Source organism: Zychaea mexicana, assembly GCF_025766255.1.
Source record: "Zychaea mexicana strain RSA 1403 chromosome Unknown BDB00scaffold_204, whole genome shotgun sequence".
Lineage (NCBI taxonomy): Eukaryota > Fungi > Mucoromycota > Mucoromycetes > Mucorales > Lichtheimiaceae > Zychaea > Zychaea mexicana.
The window spans coordinates 31,117-52,932 of NW_026516867.1; the positions used below are offsets into that span (position 1 = coordinate 31,117).

Sequence of the window (21,816 nt, forward strand, 5' to 3'; positions counted from 1 at the left end):
CGTAGATGCATGTCGTTTGTTGGTTAAGCCGTCAATAACTATGGACGAAATTGCAAAAGCAAGCACTCTGCTCCAGCAGTTTTGCACCGGTTTTGAGCGACTGTACGGCGCGGAGGAAGTCACACCTAACATGCACCTCCACATGCATTTGGACGTAACGATTGAAGATTTTGGACCCTTGTATGCGTACTGGCTCTTTTCTTTCAACGATACAACGGGTATCTAAAGGAGATTGATACCAACCAGAAGGATGCTTTTGAGGTGACGTTCATGAAGAAGTTCTTACAGAAGACTGGAGCTCCGATTTTGTCCGATCGTTTGAAGCCCTCTTCGAAAATCGCCAACGCCATTTCAGCTTTCTGAATGCTTTTCTGGACCTTGTGCAGCCGATCCCACAAGCCGTCAATGTTATGCAGCATCAGTTCGATGTCCATGCGTTTCTGGCTTTGTCCACTGATGTTAGAGCCACTTCTGTCACAGGAAGCGAGCCGCTACCGCCAGACGCATATCCTTTGGACTACGGACGGATAGCATATATGCCTGCTCAACTGTATGATTTCTTGTTCGAATTTTACCAAGTAGCATATGGTGTGCCTTTCCGTCGTCATAACCAAGCTGGTGATGGGCAAGGTTTTGTCAGTGATCAATACTGGAAAATCAAGACGATAACAATGATGGGACAGACTTACCACAGTACCGAGGCGCGATCGCGAGGGGTGCATATGCGCAGGTTCTCTTCCATGCTGACGACCGTGGGGAAGTAATGGCTTGGCCTTGCGAAATCCAGTTTTTCTTTCGCCATAAGCAGCTTGTTCACGGTCAGCAGACCGAGCATATTTTTGCCTACGTCCGTTGGTACGGCATCCACGGAGACAACGACGGCCAACGATTCTCAGACTCTTTTATTGAAACTTGGCGTAGTCGGTTTCGAGCTCCAGCGTGGGATTGCATTCTACCGGTTCATCGTTTGTATGGACAAATCGCTGTCGTAAAACTCGGCGCACAGTCAAGCGCAAACGCGCGAACAGTTGTTATCCCTTTGCCAAAAAAAATGTTGGCGTAATCATCCCACTCTTTGCTTTTCCTCTTTTTCTCGTCTTTTTCGTTTTAAAAATTCTTCTTGACATACGCTTTCCATACAAAGTACGATTATGATCTGTTTCCAGGGGCTGCGGTTGGGAAGAGCAAGTAGCCTTTTTACCAGCATTTGCAAGTAATCAGTTTAATGGTGCGAATGTGAGTAAGTGTAAGAAAACAACGCGTGGATAATATGAAAGGTGAAAAGGGAAACCCCGTTTTTTTTTAAAGTGGCTGAAAAATAAGTTGTGCCATCAGTACCCCCAATTGCAACATCACTGTGTTTGTGCCCACCCCAAACCCACACGGCATACAGCCATGCGACCATTTTATTCTTTTTATCAATTTAAACATCTTCTACCCAACCGGCCAGCTTCTCACGAGCGCTGTCAGGCAAGGCAACAGGATCAACACCATCCACTCTCGTCAACTTGTTGGCCTCAGTAGCAGGACTGTTCGCATCTAGATGCTGTAAAAACAAATTGGCCTGCAAACAGTTTGTCAAAATCTCTGCCAAAGAAGCCACGACGAACCATTCCAAAATACATACCCTTTCATTGCGCCATTGCTGCTTACGGACCACAACGCGCTTCCCTACTTCACCAGTGTATTCACCGTCCGTCTCTTCTTCAGACATAAACTCAACTTGGAGTAATGCCTCCCTCCTGGGTAGGACGCCTCCAACTGGACCTGATGCCGTCGGAAGACTGCGAGACGTCGCTTGAACTTCTACTCAACATATATCATGAGACTAATACTAACAGCATACATACTATATCTATTACCATATGACGACGACCATTGCGGCGGTTGATCACCTTTCTTCGTGCTGCACGCTCAGCTGACTGACGATTACTCGTGCGCGTATTGTCAAAGTACGTGTACACCTTTTTGGCCAGTTCATCATACGTGATTTCAAACTGACCGAGGCCTAGTACGTACTCGATGATACTGGCACGAACGCTACGGTTATGGGTGCTTCGAAAACCTTCGTTCCAACGAAAGCCTTCCTCTTTCAAAACGTTGTGATGATGGCGTATCGCATCCTTTATATAATTATATCAGGATATCATGCTAATTACTTCCATTAAGAAGATGTTATCAACTTTCTTACAGAAATATCCGGTGCACGGGTCATTTGCGCGCCTTGGCCATGAGTACTGACCACAGCTAGGTTATCCGCAACTTGTGTTGCTGCTTGTTGTTGCACCTGCGCCTGTCGAGCAACCACGTTTGCCATAGCCTGCAGTTGGTGTTCTTGCGTGGCGCGATGTGCCTCCAGCGTTCTTATACGATCTTCCATCGCCAATATGGCATTGGCGGAATTTTCCCGCTCAACAGCAGCCCGACGTTCTTCGATGCGTTGCTGTCTGGCAGCATTGCGTTCTCCTATTGTGGCATCTACACAGTATTTCAGTATACGGCACTCAATAACTATATGGTCAACGCTACTTATTTACGCTTACTATGTAGTAGTGTGGATTGAAGGTGTGGATAAGGTAAGTTCTATTGGGATTAATTAATTGGGGGACGTTTTTATAGGGATACACAATGATCCTATGTAGGGTGGTGATGATGGAGTTGTGGACAGCAGGAACTTGCCTAAATGATTTTTTTAGATTGATATATTTTCCCTGACTGCATGAATTGGTTATTCTGTCTCTTCTTTTCCCTTTTTTCTTCTTTTCATACTTCCACGTCGTATTTTATCACCTACCTGAATATTCTTTTTCTATGGTAAGAATCTATGTAACATGGTCATTTTCTATCTTTCACATACTTTCAACTTTGTACCGATGATGTTCTTTCAATCACTAACTGCATTCTTTATGAATCTTCAAGACATCATCACTGAGTAACAAGGAAACGGTGTAAGCTCTCTCTCCTCTTTTTACAGTCTTTTCTGATGGTTGAGAGGTTCAGATACTAATAGTCCCTTATATTTTATTTGCCTACGCTTTCAACTATCTGAAGCTGTTAGCATTTATATCTTCTTATTCAGAGTCTTTGTTTGCACCTAACTGTTGCCACACAAGTAGCGCTATCTAAAAGTATACTTTCTTTCTATCTTCGTTTCTACTTTTTTTCTCTTTATGTATCTCGCCTCTTAGACATTGCTGCTGAGTTCTCCTCTTACGATTTGGACCTCTTATTTTTGCTAATCGCCTTGCTGTAGATTATGAATTCTTTGTTGTCATGCCAATGCCGCCCCAACACACCAACCAATATAGCACTTCCCTTTAGGATAGAAATTTTTGTTTAGTTTCATCTCTATAGCATGTTTTTATTTGTAATAATCGTCAATCAATTTTTAATAATAAAACCGGTTTCGATCAACCATAACACGTAATTTCACGATCCAAAAAATAATTATACAACCAATTGCCTTGCTGCTTTGATCAGTATGCATGTAAAGAAGTACATTAAAATATGCGATGCAGAACTCTGCTGCGAATTTGACTGCACCTAGTATCCAATCCATATGTAATGTGATATAGAACCCAACCACTACTGCATCAATTTACTTATATTGCCACCAATATAAGAGCTGCCTCCCCCCCACAATTCAAATTTCTTTTGAAAGTCAGAGAGTCGATGACGTTGGTGGAGCGCGCTATAAAGAAAATCTCAGGAGAAAGAACAGTGTCTCCTCTTAATTTTGGCCAATACAGCAGTATAAAAAGCACGACGATAATTGACTGAATGGAGCGAAAGCAACTAAGGCACAGTATTAACACTTTGCTTATTTCTATGAATGGCCAAAAGTAGTGCAGTAAAGGGCAGTAGAATCGAGGGGCATTGCAACGAGTGAGTTTCTGTTCCTTTCTCTGTAGAGCTGCCAATTGCGACATGCCATAAGGTCTTTGACGATTTCACGTACAAACAATTGAAGAATGCACATTTTAATCCACATGGACCTTCCTCCGCTAATTTTCAAAAATGCCTGAAACGCCCTCAGGCAACAATCCGGACAACCCTACACCATCGCTTGACCCTCGCCTCTCATGGGCTCAAGTAGCCCAAAAGAAGCGGGTGTCTCTTCTCCACAACTCCTATTCCGTCTCTCAAGATACATCACGTCAACAGCAGACGGTCATCTACTCCCACGTCTGGCGCGTGGGCCGATCGCCTAACGCTGTCTTCTTCGATGTTAGTTCTCGTCCCGGCAAAGTCACCGACATTCTCAAACTTTTGACTGAACAATACGCACACATCAATGGCGTCCAGCACCACACCGAAGGTCCTCGCGTCATTCTCGAAGTTTACTTCCAGCAACCAGACGACTACCGTCGTGCTCTCGAACAAGGCCTGGAATTCTTGAAGCAAACGTTTATCCACGGCACCCCTGGCCTCCACCCTACCGCCCAAATCAAGAAAATCCGCCTGACACAGCTACCTTTCCTGAGTCCCGAGGCCCTAGTGCAAGGTCTCCAAACGACCATGGCCATGTACGGCCGTGTCATGGACGTAGGTGTCTACCGCGACCAAACAACCAATCTCTTCATGGGAAACGGTTTTGCAGTGATTGATCAACAGCCGCTAGAAGGCGAACAAGCGTTCACCACTTTGGACCACCATATCCCATGGTGCGGGGATGAAAACAACCTCGTTTACGGCACATTTTCTGACATGAAACCACACTGCTCCCGATGTCACTCTGCTTCTCACGTCGTTCGTGATTGCCCGCTGCGCCGCAGCAACCAACGAGAGTGCTGGTCCTGTGGCAAAAAAGGCCACTTGTCCTATCGCTGCCCCAACAAACACGCGTATGTGTCAGGCGAACAACCAGGCACTCGCCACAAAACTAACCCCCAATCGGAGAACGAACAGCAAGCTTCCTCTTCTCCCACCCGCAAACGAAACCGCAACAAAAGATCGGCCGCGCCTCCGGCGACGCCACCCGCAAGCGCACCACCAGTATCCGACGTTTCCACACCATCGTTGGAACCGGACGTTAGCACTGGCATTCAAGAGCCAAACCCTGGGACCTCCGATGCCGACGTCTTGATGGACACGTCCATGGATGAAGCACTTTCCGAGTTCCTCGATGATACCACCTGTTCGAAACTGGTCACACCTACGATACAACAACAAGTCTCGACCATTCAGCTCCATCGCGAATGGTTCCACAAATTTCCATTGTCTGAGGACGCCATGCTCATCTTTGAGCAATCCGAAGTCTCCGCTGATGAAGAAAAGTTGATCGCTACACTCCTCCTCTCCAAGCTGACTCAGATGGCTCAATCTGATAGCTGTGCAGCTGATCACTTACTAACGATCGAACGCTCGGGTTACATCCGCTTTCAGAGCGTACATGCCCGTACTGAGACAACCGAAGCTGGATTATAAATAATCCTTTGACTCACATCACTAAATACTCAATCATGATATCTTCAAAAACAAACAATATTAACGTCCTTACACTCAACTGTAACGGACTCACAAAAACCAACAACTCAAAAGCCCGCTCCTCTCTCATCCGCTTTCTACGGCGGCAATCAGCTCATATCATTGCGTTACAAGAAACGCACGCCACCACCACCAAACTTCGCGAAACATTCCACAAACAATTCTGCGCGACTTCCTCTATTTGGACCATGCACTGCGGCATTGTCTCGCTTTCACCCAATATCACTCTCACTGAATTACCATTATCGATTGGTCTCCGGGCCCAACTAGTTCGACTTCAACACGATCACAACGCCTTTGAAGCATTCTTCTTGCTCAACATATATGCCCCGGCAACAACTGCTCAGCAACGCCGCTACTTTTTCAACACACTTCAGTCAGCACTCACCACTCTCAGCACCACCACACACTTCACCGACCGCCTCATCATTGCCGGCGACTTTAACTACAGCACCAGTTGACCACAACTTCATCTCAACGCTCCTCCGTCATGGTTTGCTTGGCTCGAGGACTGCTTTATCGACTGCATTAAGTCCGATCCCACACTATCACCTCTCAATATCCTTATTTCGCCCCAAAAATAAGAGTTGGGTTGGCCCCCCCCCCCAGTTTTCAATTTTTTTTGAAAGTCAGCAGGAGACGTGTTGACGCGTCGGGAACGGCTATTTGCACCACCCCACCTGCACCACCCCTCGGGTAGTGACTAGCTTTTCGGAGGTGAAATGGCATGGCGGGTGGTGAGAAACGATGAAGGGTGGTGAGAGGAGGCATGTATTTCAATGAAATCTTTATAATGGGTCTATCTGTTATTGTTCAAGGTAACTAGACTACTCGTTAACTATCAGCAAAGTACCGGTTCTTCTTTAAAGTGATCTTCAATTTTCTTATAAATCAAAGTGCTGCAATAGTACGATTACAGCAAGACCATAACTATTGTATTATGGGTGTTTACATGATATATCATGTTTTCATGGTCTGATTGATAATTAGTACACTTCTTTGACACTATTTTCTTTTTGCTTACGTTATTCGATTACACATCTTGTAGCAATATTTCTGTTTGCGAGCTGGTTGTTTGACGTTATTAAAGTAAGAGAGAAGGGAAGAGGTCTATTTTTTGTGGTCGATTAAGTAGGAATGGTTGGTGAAGTTGTGGCGGGTACAAAAGAGATTATGGGAGCGATGGACAGAAGGGTACACAACTTGGGCAGCTGGTCTAAAAGAGACATGGTAGAAATGAAAATTGCTCAACTGCATACTGATAGGTTTACCTGTAGGAGCGGAAAGGAAAGGTATGTATAGAGTTGAGAATTCAACAGAATACCAAGCAATGGCTTTTGAGAACGCATTGGCAGCTAGAATTGCACAAGAATGATTGAAATATGAAGCAGTATTGCAAGGAGAGGAGCGATCGGATAACTTATGCTCCACTGAAGCCAGTTCATCTTCTCTAAAGAGATGTAAGAAAATAGCGCGATTCTGCTGCAAAAACACAAACATATCGTCTTTGATGGATGGCCACATATCCTCATCGTTTTTCAAGTCCAAAGCCAAGACACGAAAACCACAATTACCATCAGGCTGAGGACTAACAATAGTGGCGACTTGCTGCTTGGGTACATCGGTGCTTAAGACACCAGCCAATGGCACCGCCAGATCCTTGCCCTTTCCTTCCCTATTTTAACGGCCCACCACAATCAGCTTATATTATACACTGGAATGATTGGTACATACCATGTGGCTGCTGCGTCAGCTCCGAAGCCCGTCTTGGCCTTTTTCTTGCTTTGCTCATCTTGGATTTCGAGTGTAATTGGCAAGCGTTTGTTGTTATTACTGCTGTGGCTGCTGCTGCTGCTGCTGGCGTTATTTGCAGTAGTGCGAGCTGTTGTTTTCTTTGTTGGCACAGGTGGAGATTGCAGTTCATGCATATCAATGAACGAATCATTACTGATTGCCTTCAATTTATGCAAAAGATCTGCTAGTTGCTGCTGGTTTTGGAGATTGAATCCTAGGTTTTCAATCCGGACAAGCTCAGCGGCGACTTGCTTTTCGATCGTTGGCTTCTCGTGGTCGTCCACAACTGCTATAACGTTAGGTGCAGAGAGCACATCGACAAATTCGTCTATTGCAAAAAAGAAGAAAAGAAAACCGGCTCATAAATCGTCGGTGAACATACTCACCATTGTCTTAAACTCTGCAATAGCCATACCATTGAGATTCGATGCTGTTTTTTCTGGGAACAAGTGCCAACGCCGAGGGATAATCGACAATGGAATGGGCCCGTCAGCTGGATACATATGACAGCATGGTATTCCGTAATGGATCTTTAAGGCACACTTGCAATGCATCGTCTTCAGCACGTTCGAAAATCTCAACTGGTCTTTGATGGCTTCAAAAGCAAAGCGAGATATATTACGACTGAGGAGCTCAAGTCGCGTTTTATATGCCTCAGGAAGATGAGAATTAGCACTCAATGCTTCCTTATCAACCTGCTGATTCCAGTTGGTGTTCTACAAAAGCGTCTATCATCAATTACACAGTATTGCTTATCGCAAACCCCAAACGTGCCGATACTTAAATATAAGTATGCAACAACATGAATTGATGCGAACATTTCTCAGCAAAACGTATGTATATATACCTTGTCTTTATACCACATATTCAGATGTGTGAAAGAAAGATGAAGGCTGCTGGATGGATCGATGTACTTTTTGATTTCGGCGTGAGCACCTTCAGCCCGGTTGGTACTGGTATTTCCAAGGTGTCGCAGTTGGCCGGTCTCACTGCCAACCCATTTTTCCCTAAAGGCAAGTTTACTATAGAAAGAGTATATGAGCTAGATCAATCATGAAGCCCCACAAGGATTTGGACAACATTCAAAGGTACACTAATCATCTACCTTTTCAAGTAGCTTCGTGCCTTTTCAGGGTCTGAACAACACAGTATTGCATTTTCAAACATAGTAAGCGCCTTTTGCTCTAGTTTTACATCGGACACCTTCTCCATCATATCATCGAACTTGTCCTTGTAAGAGCTAGACATCAAAAGGTTGAGCGCCTTTTCTACCTGGTCCCATTGTTCTTGAGTGTCAAAAAGCTTTCGAAGGTTCGTCTTGAAGTTTCTATGCAAATGGATTTTACACAGTATCTTCGTAGACTCAGGGAAAGTGGAATCAAGCGCAGTCATTAATGCCGCTTCACTGTCTGTGACGAACACTTTTGGATAAACCGCTGTCGAAGACGAGTAAACAACTGACTTTAGCTGTTGAGCAAACCACATATACGACCCTGTGGTCTCATTCGAGACCCATCCTCCAGCTACACAAAAGCTTCTTAACGCCTTCACGCCAACATTTCCGGTACCAATCACATTTATAAATGGCATTTTGCTGCGATTGGTCTGGTAGGTGGCATCCATGGAGATCACCTCCGGGAATTGGTTTGCAACCTTTATAGCATCGCCATGGGCAAAGAACAACGCATTGAGGAAAATCTTTTCCCCTTCTTGTCTCGAGTCAAAACGGACGTGGTAATCGTTCTCTTGCAGAAGGTTGATCAGGTTGAACATTGCACCGTCAGGGTCGTTGTTGAACACTGTTTGACGAATGTTTGAAATATCCTTTGCGGTGGTACCAGAATGGCCTTTGCTGCGTAGGAAGTCTGTGATGACTCTGTTCGTGGCATGGTTGAGGATTAAGGTACGCACTGTCTGGAGAACGTCTCCTTTCAAACGGCGGTGCAGTGGGTAGGCACTAGGTTCCAAAGCCATATGGTGATTGTGTCCGCCATCATAGATACTCACCACACGCCATTGCTGGCTCTTACTGTCTAATGGTCGTAGCATCAGATTAAAAGGGCAACCAATCCGTTGAGAATCTTTGCTACGTCCTTTCTTCTTTTTCTCGGTGCTGCTCAGAATGCCGCCTTCCTCGTCAATAACAATTGTTGTTTGTTGCTGCTGCGATTGTTGCTCTTTCGGTGTCTGGTCACGGGGCTGACCAAAGTGCTTACAGCCAAGTTGGCACCTTCGCTTGGGGCCTGTTTTATCAGCTCTGATTACTGAAAGCTGGAACTTGTTTTTCAACGCCCAAGATTGCAAGGATGTAATTGCAATGTCGTACGATTCGTACGTTTGGTTGATTTCCTCGGGGATGTTCGCTGATCTCGTCTGTAATGTCGACATGCTTGCTGAATGGAAAAGGAAGGAGGCGTTTTCTTTTCCTTGTCACACAAAATTATAAAAAGGATCACATCTTTATTCTCAACTCAAGCCTCTCTGATTCTTTCGGTAGCAACATCCTGGTTAGTGTGTCATAGTCTATAGCAAACGTTCTCATCAACGATAGTGCTTAATGCTGCGATGACTGTAGGCTACTACTGATGATTCACATTATTTTGACAGATAGTGTATTTAGTCGCGTTTTTTTTCTCACCAGTGTTCCTTTTTTTTTAAAAATAGACATTTATGCAGCAAACTCGTAATGTTTGTATGATCACTATGTTTCTTATAGTTATGGATACAATTGAAAAACGTGGTGGTACTGCTACACATATTTATGCATTAAACAAACAATACGCCATAGTCTCGTTTCACATTCATCTCTCACCACCCTTCATCGTTTCTCACCACCCGCCATGCCATTTCACCTCCGAAAAGCTAGTCACTACCCGAGGGGTGGTGCAGGTGGGGTGGTGCAAATAGCCGTTCCCGACGCGTCAGTAGTGGGAGGACTTAGGAGAAAAAAAAATAAAGTGGGCTCCAAACATTCTTTTTTTCATTATACAAAAAACGAGCGTACTTCAGCATTGAAGTAAGCAGAGATTTTGGCTAGAGCAAAGGAAAGAATGTAGATCATGCATGACTAGGCAAAGGATGAAAACGGACAAGAAAAGAAAAGGAATATAAGAGCGAGCTATAATTTATTTCCCTTTGTCGTTCTAAATCTGCTAAACAGGAATCACAGCGGTGTGCTGTATACCAACGATTCGACATTGAACGGTTAAATGAACCACTTCACAGGATTAACAGCAGCCCAATTAATGGATGGTGTTCAAGATGTGACGACATTGTTAACACAGAGCAGTCAAAAAAAACAGTAGGTACAGTATTTCGGGTGTAACAACTTTTGTTTTTTCCCCTTGACTAATCTTGCTTATCAGTCTACAGAGATCGACAGCCAAGGGATGAACCAACATGAATATACTACTAACAGCTAACTACAGAGCTGTGCAAACAAAGAAAAACCAAACCAACGGTGTGCTGTCATTGCCGGCCTTCCTGACACACTGCTTTTGCTTTGCTGATTTTGTTTTCGACGACGAAGTTTCAACAAGATTCATTAGTCAATGCTCAACAAATTGGAGAGGCTCGAACATTTCGATTCTCAATGGCTAGTCAGCAATCTGCAAAACGATCGACGATCGACGATTACGGAAGTCCTGATGCTGACATTGTGGATAAAAGAAGGTAAGAAGTCAAAGCGGTTTTGCTACAGTATATTCTGCATCTATGTTGGGATCGCGTTTCATGGATAGAAACGCACACACACAATATATACATGCACACACACGATATATACACGCACGCATATGATATACGCACACACAATATACGCAGACGCACACACGAAATACGCACAGCCAGAAGATGAAGCAGCTGCTGGATATGGCGACTACAATCAGTGATGCAATATACATATATGCTGTTTGGAGTGTTGGATACGACTGTGGCAAGGGATTATGCTGGATTGATGTGTACTCCTTCTGCCAACGCTATGGAACGTCACTGTCATCAACGGCACGACCGATCTGTCACTAAATGAAAGGAAGCATTTTACATTTTTTGCTGCGATTTATGTTCAAGCAATCGCATATGGATGAGGGGATATCGGCCAACGATGGTAATCACAAGTGTACTCAAGGAATTATGAACCAGAGTAGGAATAGAATGGAAATTGGTAAGTTGATATACAAATGAGGATAGATCATAGAATGAATATAAAGAGGAAAGAATAAAGATCGGATTTCAAGGTTTATTTTGACGACGGAAATTGGAGTTTTGGGGGAGAGTATCCATAGCATTAGCCTGTTGAATCATCCCTTGTACTTGTTGTGCAGTATTTTGTATAGTGTCTGCTTCTCCATGGTTGACCATAGATTTTCGAACATGACGTAATCTTCTTCCTTAGTGTTTCAAGTGCAGCTTCCAGTTCGTCCTTTGGTATAGGTTCGGATGCTTGCTGTTGGTGCTTTGATATTTGGATGGGTGTGCTCGGTGATGCTGATGTTAGTGTGCGGGTGTTGACAAGTACTTGCCAATGTTCTAGGATGGGCGAACTTTTATTGTCTAAAGTTTTCTCACTGTAACAAGAAAACGTTCGAGTAGGAACAGGTGCTTGCAACACACTTGCTATCTTTGAACTTATTGCATCCACAAGGAATGATTCTGCTGTTCTCAATGAGCACCTATCCCATATTATAGCAGTATCAAATTATATCCCTCATATTGGTAGCCTGGTCTTTTTCTACTAATCTTATTTTGGTACACTATTTCGTGTAAGTTATTATTTTATTAGCCTTTTCCATCCACAATCAAAATTTTACAGAACACTTCGAACTTTACGTATCTGCTCACTTACAGCTGAGAACACATTATATGTATCCGTAGTAATAGATTACAGTATGCCACTTAAAATATTAAACTAACCCCTTTCATAATTGTATATACGTAGGTCAACTGATCTGCCCTGTTCCACGTACGATCGCTCAATCGTTTAATATATGGCTGTAAAAAGCATGATGGTGCTTCATAAGTAAGGCCGAATATGAATCAACACGAATGTAAAATGCTTCCTTTCATTTAGTGACAGATCGGTCGTTCCGTTGATGACAGTGACGTTCCATAGCATTGGCAGAAGGAGTACACATCAATCCAGCATAATCCCTTGCCACAGTCGTATCCAACACTCCAAACAGCATATATGTATATTGCATCACCGATTGTAGTCGCCATATCCAGCAGCTGCTTCATCTTCTGGCTGTGCGTATTTCGTGTGTGCGTCTGCGTATATTGTGTGTGCGTATATCATATGCGTGCGTGTATATATCGTGTGTGTGCATGTATATATTGTGTGTGCGCGTTTCTATCCATGAAACGCGATCCCAACATAGATGCAGAATATACTGTAGCAAAACCGCTTTGACTTCTTACCTTCTTTTATCCACAATGTCAGCATCAGGACTTCCGTAATCGTCGATCGTCGATCGTTTTGCAGATTGCTGACTAGCCATTGAGAATCGAAATGTTCGAGCCTCTCCAATTTGTTGAGCATTGACTAATGAATCTTGTTGAAACTTCGTCGTCGAAAACAAAATCAGCAAAGCAAAAGCAGTGTGTCAGGAAGGCCGGCAATGACAGCACACCGTTGGTTTGGTTTTTCTTTGTTTACACAGCTCTGTAGTTAGCTGTTAGTAGTATATTCATGTTGGTTCATCCCTTGGCTGTCGATCTCTGTAGACTGATAAGCAAGATTAGTCAAGGGGAAAAAACAAAAGTTGTTACACCCGAAATACTGTACCTACTGTTTTTTTTGACTGCTCTGTGTTAACAATGTCGTCACATCTTGAACACCATCCATTAATTGGGCTGCTGTTAATCCTGTGAAGTGGTTCATTTAACCGTTCAATGTCGAATCGTTGGTATACAGCACACCGCTGTGATTCCTGTTTAGCAGATTTAGAACGACAAAGGGAAATAAATTATAGCTCGCTCTTATATTCCTTTTTTTTTCTTGTCCGTTTTCTTCCTTTGCCTAGTCATGCATGATCTACATTCTTTCCTTTGCTCTAGCCAAAATCTCTGCTTACTTCAATGCTGAAGTACGCTCGTTTTTTGTATAATGAAAAAAAGAATGTTTGGAGCCCACTTTATTTTTTTTTTCTCCTAAGTCCTCCCACTACTGACGCGTCAACACATCTCCTGCTGACTTTCAAAAAAAAATTGAAAACTTCCGGGGCAGCTAATGAGTAGTATAGGTACCCACCCTCTAATTATAGATAGAGTCACGCATCGGACCGCAAATTTTACCTATATATAGTTCAGTATCTGAATTTCTATATCTCCAATTTTCTAAGCCACAGCGCAGAAATTGCAAGAGAACCAGCCATTTGAAGCTAAGAGGTCAGTTTTTGTAAAAGTTCACATTTTTAAAATTTTGAAGTTTTATATAACTAGGTATAATAGCTACAGAAACATACTACTAAAAGCTATATTGTAGCGAGATGTGTTGAGCTCAGAGAAATACTAGAAGATAAGTAATCGTTACTATGATATTTAAGGGAGAAGGGTATATTTGATTGAAATTTCAATTAGAGAAAGATATAAAGCTCAAGAGTTATCAGTAGTAAGTACATTAAAAGTAACTAATAATGATTGCATTTTATAAAAGAACCTTGTTACATGGGAAAAAGAAACCTTGTTACAGGATTTTTCCTAATGATTGGCGGGGCTTTTTTTCCCATCATGGCGGGGCTTTTTTTTCACTTTGTCGTTGGGGGTGTTTGTGATTGGCGGTGTGATTTTCGTGAATGGCAGGAGGAAAAAAATACAATGGCGGCCGAATTACAGGTTGATGGCAGAATAATAAATTCATAATGGCGGCCGTAATTTCAGGTTGATGGCAGAATAGTAAATTCATAATGGCGGTTTGAATTATATCATTAGCGGCATCATTTTTAAAAAATGACATTAGATACTAAAGCAGTTCATCTCATTAAATACATCACAAACATGGGAAGATGTATGAGACATGATAATAGGAGTGGCAAGTTTCTACTAGATGATTAGCACATCACCCTTATATAGCAACATAGATGCTCTGAGAACCATAAAAGAATCGCAAAAAAAGATATCGCAAACGAAAAATAATGATCATGTGTATGTAAAAGGTTTTATTTACAATACAAGAGGTACTTCACATCACAAGAGAAACTTCAATCTTGCGAAAATTTCTTCAATCCACAAAAGCCGATCCTGCATTAGAAGCAATGTCCAGCGGACTTCATTCCATTCGGCCAAAACTCGGTGAACGGTTCTTTGGTCTTCACTGGCAGCTTGACTGGTCGTCGCCAGATTACATCCAGCAGCTCCTCTCCATCTATTTCATCTAGTAGGAAATATAGTTCTTTGTCGAAGTATACGCGATATTCGAGATCTGTTTGATGGCGCTCTATAATAGAAGTATAAACAAAAGAAGAATAAATAAGATTAATAAGAATAGATGTAATACCTTTTATTTGCAGAGCTGTGACGATGTGATACGACGTAATGAAGTAACGCCAGAGATTAAGCGACATCTTGAGAATGAGTGAAACAATTCTTGCCATTGCAGGTATGCTGCTTTATATGTTTTTAAAATGTAACCCAAGCTCAATCTCACATGTCACTCACACCCACACCCACACTCATACCACAATATAAATCTATGGTTACAGGAATATATAAAAATAGTAAGACTAGATGTTATATCATATTTTTAATTGATCATTATTGCTATCTACAACCATTTTGTCCCTGAATATTCCTATAGTCCTACTCACTCATACCACCACCATTTATCTATGACTCAAACCAGTCAAAGTAATTTTTTCCAAGAAAGCTTATTTATTTATTTATTTTATTTTTTTTATTTTTTATGTATCTTTGTGCTGTTGATTTCGGGATCTTTGCTTCCTCCGCTGCCTTTCGTATTGACCACCCCATATTAAAGTAGAGGTGGATCAAGTATGCTTGTTTGGAGTCAGTATGAAAGGTTCTGTTAACCCCATAATTGTTGTTGCTGACCTGGTCTTCCTGGCTACCTTGATTATGGACCAGTTGACCTAGACAGAAGATATGTTTTTGTTACATCAGTAAACTAAAAATTAACAAGTTGCACGCATCTTTTGAATAATGGTAAAATGTGTTTGGGACGTACTGGTTTCCATTTTGTCAACTACAAGGTAAACCAGGTTGCCCAGGTCTTCTTCCGGAAGAATATCCGTAGGTGTAGCTATATATAATGGAAATAGACGAGTAACGCGCTGTTTTTTGATAGTAATGTTTAGTTGAACTTACTCGGATCGAATGGTTCCAACATGGATTCATCCCACAATTCAAATTCCAGAAATTTTGTAAAGGAGATGTTGTTGTTGTTGTTGTTCATTGTTACGAAAAAGATAGAGTGATTTATACATTCGGAAAATAGACTTGTCTTTGGTTTAAATAGTTTATGGTTTTCTCTTATGTAACCACATGCTTTCGGGATACAAAATAGTTACAAACGGCTTAGTTTTCTTACGCATATGCCGTTAAACTATATTGCTGGTTTGTGACACCACCAAAAAGATCCAGTAATAGATGTTTGTAAGGTTATCTTATCCAGTATTTGTGATGATTCACAAAAATAAAGAGACAGACTACTGTATGAAGAAAAAAAATTATTTTTTGACAAAAGAAATGCATTTATTTGGTTTTCAAATGATGCTCTCGCAAAACTGCTTGACCTTCCTCAGTATCGATAAATTGCATAACCCAGCGATGCATTGTAGCTGCTGGAACTTTGGTTCTACCGTAGTCGCGTCTTTCAAGGGCACAATCTTTAATTGCTTTCTTGATTTCTTCATCATCCTTGTTCCATTTAGTATATGTTCGTTTTTTGACAGTTGTCAGTGTTGTGATTTCTTCTTGGAGCTGTTCCACCAGTTGCACTAGATCTTGAACTGCCTTAACACAGGGGAGCTCGTCGACTGGTTCGTAATCTTCTTCCAGCCGCATTGCATCTAAGGTTCTTATAAATTCCTCTATTAAAGCATTAGAATAGCGGCCAAAGGATATAATCTTCGATTATATAAACATACCAATGTAAGGGTCTTCTCCCTCACTGACATTGACAGCTTCACGTATTTCTTTATGAGAAAGGACAATGCTTGCCATGCTAGAAAGGACTACGTAGTGAGAATTCAGACAGATAGAGTAAAAAGAAAGTTTATAATCAGAAATTTTCAGGTAGGAAATAAATAAACTATAAGTAAGATATGATCCTTGCAAACCTACAGTACTGTAGAAGAATAGGGTAGAGTATCCACATGAAGATCTAGCAAGAAGCATAATGAAATGTTGCACGAAATGGGGCGGCATAAAGTACGGAAGGTGATTTCATTCCATTATCTGTATATGAAAATAAAATATAACGAAGTGTTGCACGAAATGGGACAAAAAAAATCACAGCAAAGTTTAATAGCTTGTATCCATATGAAGATCTAGCAAGAAGTATAATGAAGCGTTGCACGAAATGGGACAAAAAAAAACCACAGCGAGGATCTAGTAAGAAGTATAAAGCGTTGCACGAAATGGAATGCAATCACCCTCCGCTATTACTTTATGCCGTCCCAGTTCGTGCAACACTCCATTATACTTCTTACTAGATCCTCACACATACACGTAATTATACTTTGCTGTCGGTTTTTTGTCCCACTTCGTGCAACGCTTCATTATACTTCTTGGTAGATCCTCACGCATACACGCTACTATGCTTTGCTGTTATATTTTATTTTCTTATTCAAACAATGGAATGGAACCACATAAGATGGAATGGAATCACCCTCCGCTATTACTTTATGCCGTCCCAGTTCGTGCAACACTCCATTATACTTCTTACTAGATCCTCACACATACACGTAATTATACTTTGCTGTCGGTTTTTTGTCCCACTTCGTGCAACGCTTCATTATACTTCTTGGTAGATCCTCACGCATACACGCTACTATGCTTTGCTGTTATATTTTATTTTCTTAATCAAACAATGGAATGGAACCACATAAGATGGAATGGAATCACCCTCCGCTATTACTTTATGCCGTCCCAGTTCGTGCAACACTGCATTATACTTCTTACTAGATCTTCACACATACACGTAATTATGCTTTGCTGTGATTTTTTGTCCCATCTGGTGTAGCATTCATATATACTCTATGTTGAAACTTCAAGTCTATGCGTTATAATGGAATGTTGTCATCTGTTGTAGATACCATTGTGGATTGCTTAATTATATATATCTGTAGGTACGGAACAAAAAAGTATATAAACCGATGATTCAAATCCATTGCTTGTAATAACTCATTCTAAATTTGCTATTAATCATGTCCGATATCATTTCTACAAACGACTCCTCCCTCGACCTCATGCAGTTTGAATTAGACGTGGACATGCAAGGCAGTCTCGATGTATACAATACTCAGGAATTGAGCAAGGCTCTTCCTTTTGGTGACTTTGAAGAAGACACTACAACATCACCATCATCATCATCATCATCAGCATCGCGGTCTCCATCCTCCTCCGCCTCCTCTGCCTCCTCTGCCCCATCATCGCCATCACCACCACGGAGACGGCAACGAGCACCCCGCCGCGAGTACAACCAAGACGAGGTCGTAGTGGTGCTGCGCGCCTATTTTTGGGATGGGCTTACAATCGAGCAAGCCGGCGCCAAGGTGAAGATGCCGAAGGGAACGGCATCAAGACTCATCCGCATCTACCGCCCCCACATGCCACCACCACCCAAACGGCCCCGTGCTCCCAAGAGTAACCACTTCTTGACGAAGGTTAATGATGGTATTCTGGAGGCAGCTTTACAACATCCGTAGTTTTTTTATTAATAAATATTTTTTTCTCTGCTGGTTGTCTCTAAACAAATACTTGCTTTATGTAACAATGGTGGGATACTTTTTATAATTAGCTACAAACTGTATCTTGCTTAGTGGGTTTAACATGGGTGACATTATTGCGAGTTGATCTAATGGATTTAAAAAAACTACTGTTTTTTGTCCCATTTGGTGTTACCTTACAAGTTCTGTTCAATAACAAATTCACAGAATTGAAAAGTATATATAGTACTTGTCCATACAGTATTATTATCACTCGATTTTTTACATCAACTATCACCATGTTATCCATCAAAAATTTAACGCTACCATACAATACTGACGTTGATATGCATGAAGAGGAGATGGAAGTAGACGACGTGTACCAAATCGTATCCGATGAATTTAGTGGCCATACTGGTGGTGTACACTCCCTTGTATCGATGACCAAGATAAAAACTACATCGCAGGTACTTACAAAATATATTGGTCAATAATTCTGTAGAACATGATATGTATTCTATATATTTTATTAATTAATGGTTGGTAATTCACAGGAAATTTCTACATCCAAGGTAATCGATCCTCCAACGTCCACTTCGCCTGGTACTGAAGCCGCAGAAAACCAAACGGAATCAGTGAAAAAGGGAAGGGGAAGACCTCGCAAAAACCCTCCAAAAGAGCCTGTCATCCCAAAAAGTATGCTACTTACTATTACTAAACCTTACTTAATAACATTAAACCTCTAGTTGCTTCTGATATCTAATCCAAAACTCTTAATTCCTATAGGAGCTCATCGAGTGTATCGAGATCCAGAAATTATCCAATTGATCGATAGAATCCAAAATGTCACTTTAAACGCTGCAGAGGCTGGGCGCGACTTGTTGATCCCTGAACGAACCGCACAGCGATACTGGAAACGATTTGTCGACGGTGAGCCATATCTCCCAAGTACAATGGGTAAATCTCCCGGTCCTCCACCAACCTTGACACCCGAACACACAGCATTTCTCCAGGCGTATTACGATACCAAGTCAGATGCGACCCTCAAAGAAGCACAGCAATCGCTTGTTGATCGATTCGGCATCAGCATCACTCAAAGTGGCCTCCAGAAGCACCTTGTTAGCAAATGCGGGCTTACTATGAAGAAGTTGGAACGGATCTCTGAGTACCGCAACTCCGATGAAACGATCGCTTCCCGGATCAACTGGGCACACGCATTTGAAGCCAGTGGCATTAATTACCACAAATGCGTCTTTATTGATGAGGCTGGCTTCAACATGCACATCAAGCGTAACTTTGGTCGATCGAGACGAGGTGAGCCCGCCAAGGCCTTGGTTTCTAAGTCGCGTGGGGTCAATATTACGATCTTGGGTGCCATCACTGGTGAAGGTGTAATCAACTTGAGTCTCCGGAGACCTCAAGCGGTTGTCGCTTCCAAGAAACACAAGACGCGTGACGGTGAAGAAAAGGTGATGGGCAAAATCGGCACTGGGCGGAGCATTTTATCGAATTTTTGGAAGTGATGATGAAGGTGCTCACCGAAAATGGTATGGGTGGAAGGACCTTGGTATTGGATAATGCCGCTATCCACAAGACTGATGAAGTTCGGGATGCCATTGCCAAGCAAGGATTCGAGATCCTCTTTCTCCCGCCCTACAGCCCATTCCTCAATCCAATTGAGGAATTTTGGTCAAAGCTCAAGGCAGGTGTCAAACGCCATTTACTGACCACAGACGACACCTTGCTGCCGCGCATCATCAACTCCGCCCATGAAGTCACCGCCCAAGATTGCCAAGGATGGATTCGCCACTCCCTTACGTTTGTGCCTAGGTGTATAGAAGGAGAGAAGATGCTGTAGTTTTTTTTCATATTTTATATGTTTTTTTACTGCCCTTCTATATTTTTTCCTTTTACTTTTTTTTTCATATATATATATATGTTTTTTTTAATAAAATATAGAGTTGTCGAAAATCATTAACTGTCATGCTGAGAAAAAGAAGGCAAAACGATTACCATAATTACCCAACCGCCATTATGGATTTACTATTCTGCCATCAACCTGAAATTACGGCCGCCATTATGAATTTATTATTCTGCCATCAACCTGTAACTCGGCCGCCATTGTATTTTTTTCCTCCTGCCATTCACGAAAATCACACCGCCAATCACAAATACCCCCAACGACAAAGTGAAAAAAAAGCCCCGCCATGATGGGAAAAAAAGCCCCGCCAATCATTAGGAAAAATCCTGTACACTACCATCGTGGATACGGTTTTTGTATATGTTAATAGTCATGATGCTGACATTTGAGGTATTATAATGTTATTGCTGGTGCCGAATTAGTAAATTGGGACCTAGTTCACATTATTTAGATCTGAGAATGGTGAGTGATCAAAACACTCTTTCTTTCTGTTTTATGTTTCTTTCTGACTATACTTCCTGCTTGCATTTACTCTTGGTTCACGCTGCCATTGTCCAAAAGGTGAAGCAATCTCAATGAAGTGTGTGCTTATAAGTGATATCAACATCCACCTCCCTCGCTTTCCTCGGCTGAATGAACTCCTTCGCTGCGCTCCGGGTCATTCAATGGATTGGATGTTTCCTGGGGGGTTCCCCCTACACCCCCCCTTCTAAACCTTAACTAAAGCTCGCTTCGCGAGCTTATTTATTGCTATGACTACATATAACCTTAAACATTATCATCCTTACTATGACATGAAACCCTACTACACGTTCGTTTGTCAAATTAAAAGGGACGACAGAGGACCTTTTGACTGGTATTTCACTGTTAATGCGGGGACAACTTATTTGTTGCTATCGATAGCTCTTACATATTTCGAAAGTTCATCAATGTGTCTGCTTTCATTTGAACATCGTGGTAGATTACTGCTGCTTGTCGTAATTAGCTGAAAGGTGACAGCAGCTTCGTGCAGTTCTATATCCTGTTGTTTCGCGTCAGATCTACATACGAAAGATACTGTGAAGAGGTAAGAATATTCTATTGTACATTAAGTTATAATAAGTGAAAATAAGAGTTTAGAAGCACAGCAGAAAAGGGCTTAAGGTGATGGAGGTGGAAATGCAGTAATTGTTGTTGTAGGAGAAGTTGGTGGTGAATTTTCGGCTTGTTCAGGAACAGAGGCTAGCAGATGCAAGAGAACTTCGTGGTAGACAATATTGGTGGTTTGTGGTGGTCCAGACCCTAAGAGATCGATGGCAACGCGAAGATTGTTAGGGTCAGTTGCCCAAGATAGCGCAACATATAGTTGGCCATGAGCAAAGACATCTTCTGCAAGGCAGACACTGACATATTGCAGGGTTTGCCCTTGCGCTTTGTGGATGGTTATAGCAAAGGCAGGCTGGACAGGGAATTGGCGGCGATAGAGGATGAAGAGATAATCTTCTTCTATTATACACATATTGATACATGGAAGGAAAAATTCGAAGCCACGATGCCCTTAGTTAATTCTTTTCGCGGCAATACACCGATCAAGAAGCTATATCACGAATAATTTTGTGCCATTGCAATAGGCCAGTGTCGGGATCCAAGTTGCGCATGAGCACTACAGGCATGCCAGGCTTGAGCTGTAGCGTATGGCTAGGTATGCCATTAGTGCTGAGACTGTTTAAAAACTCGACGGGATAGTTGACT

General features: G+C 42.2%; 1 protein-coding gene across 1 annotated transcript; it reads left to right on the forward strand.

Moving 5' to 3' along the window:
* Nucleotides 1-4,017: 4,017 nt before the first annotated feature.
* BDB00DRAFT_776766 (uncharacterized protein) lies at nucleotides 4,018-4,821 on the forward strand (the record flags this gene model as incomplete). The annotated part of the gene is made up of 1 exon (XM_053120286.1): nucleotides 4,018-4,821. A coding segment is annotated over one exon (804 nt), but the record flags the coding sequence as incomplete, so codon positions are not given.
* Between the last annotated feature and the right edge of the window lie 16,995 nt (nucleotides 4,822-21,816).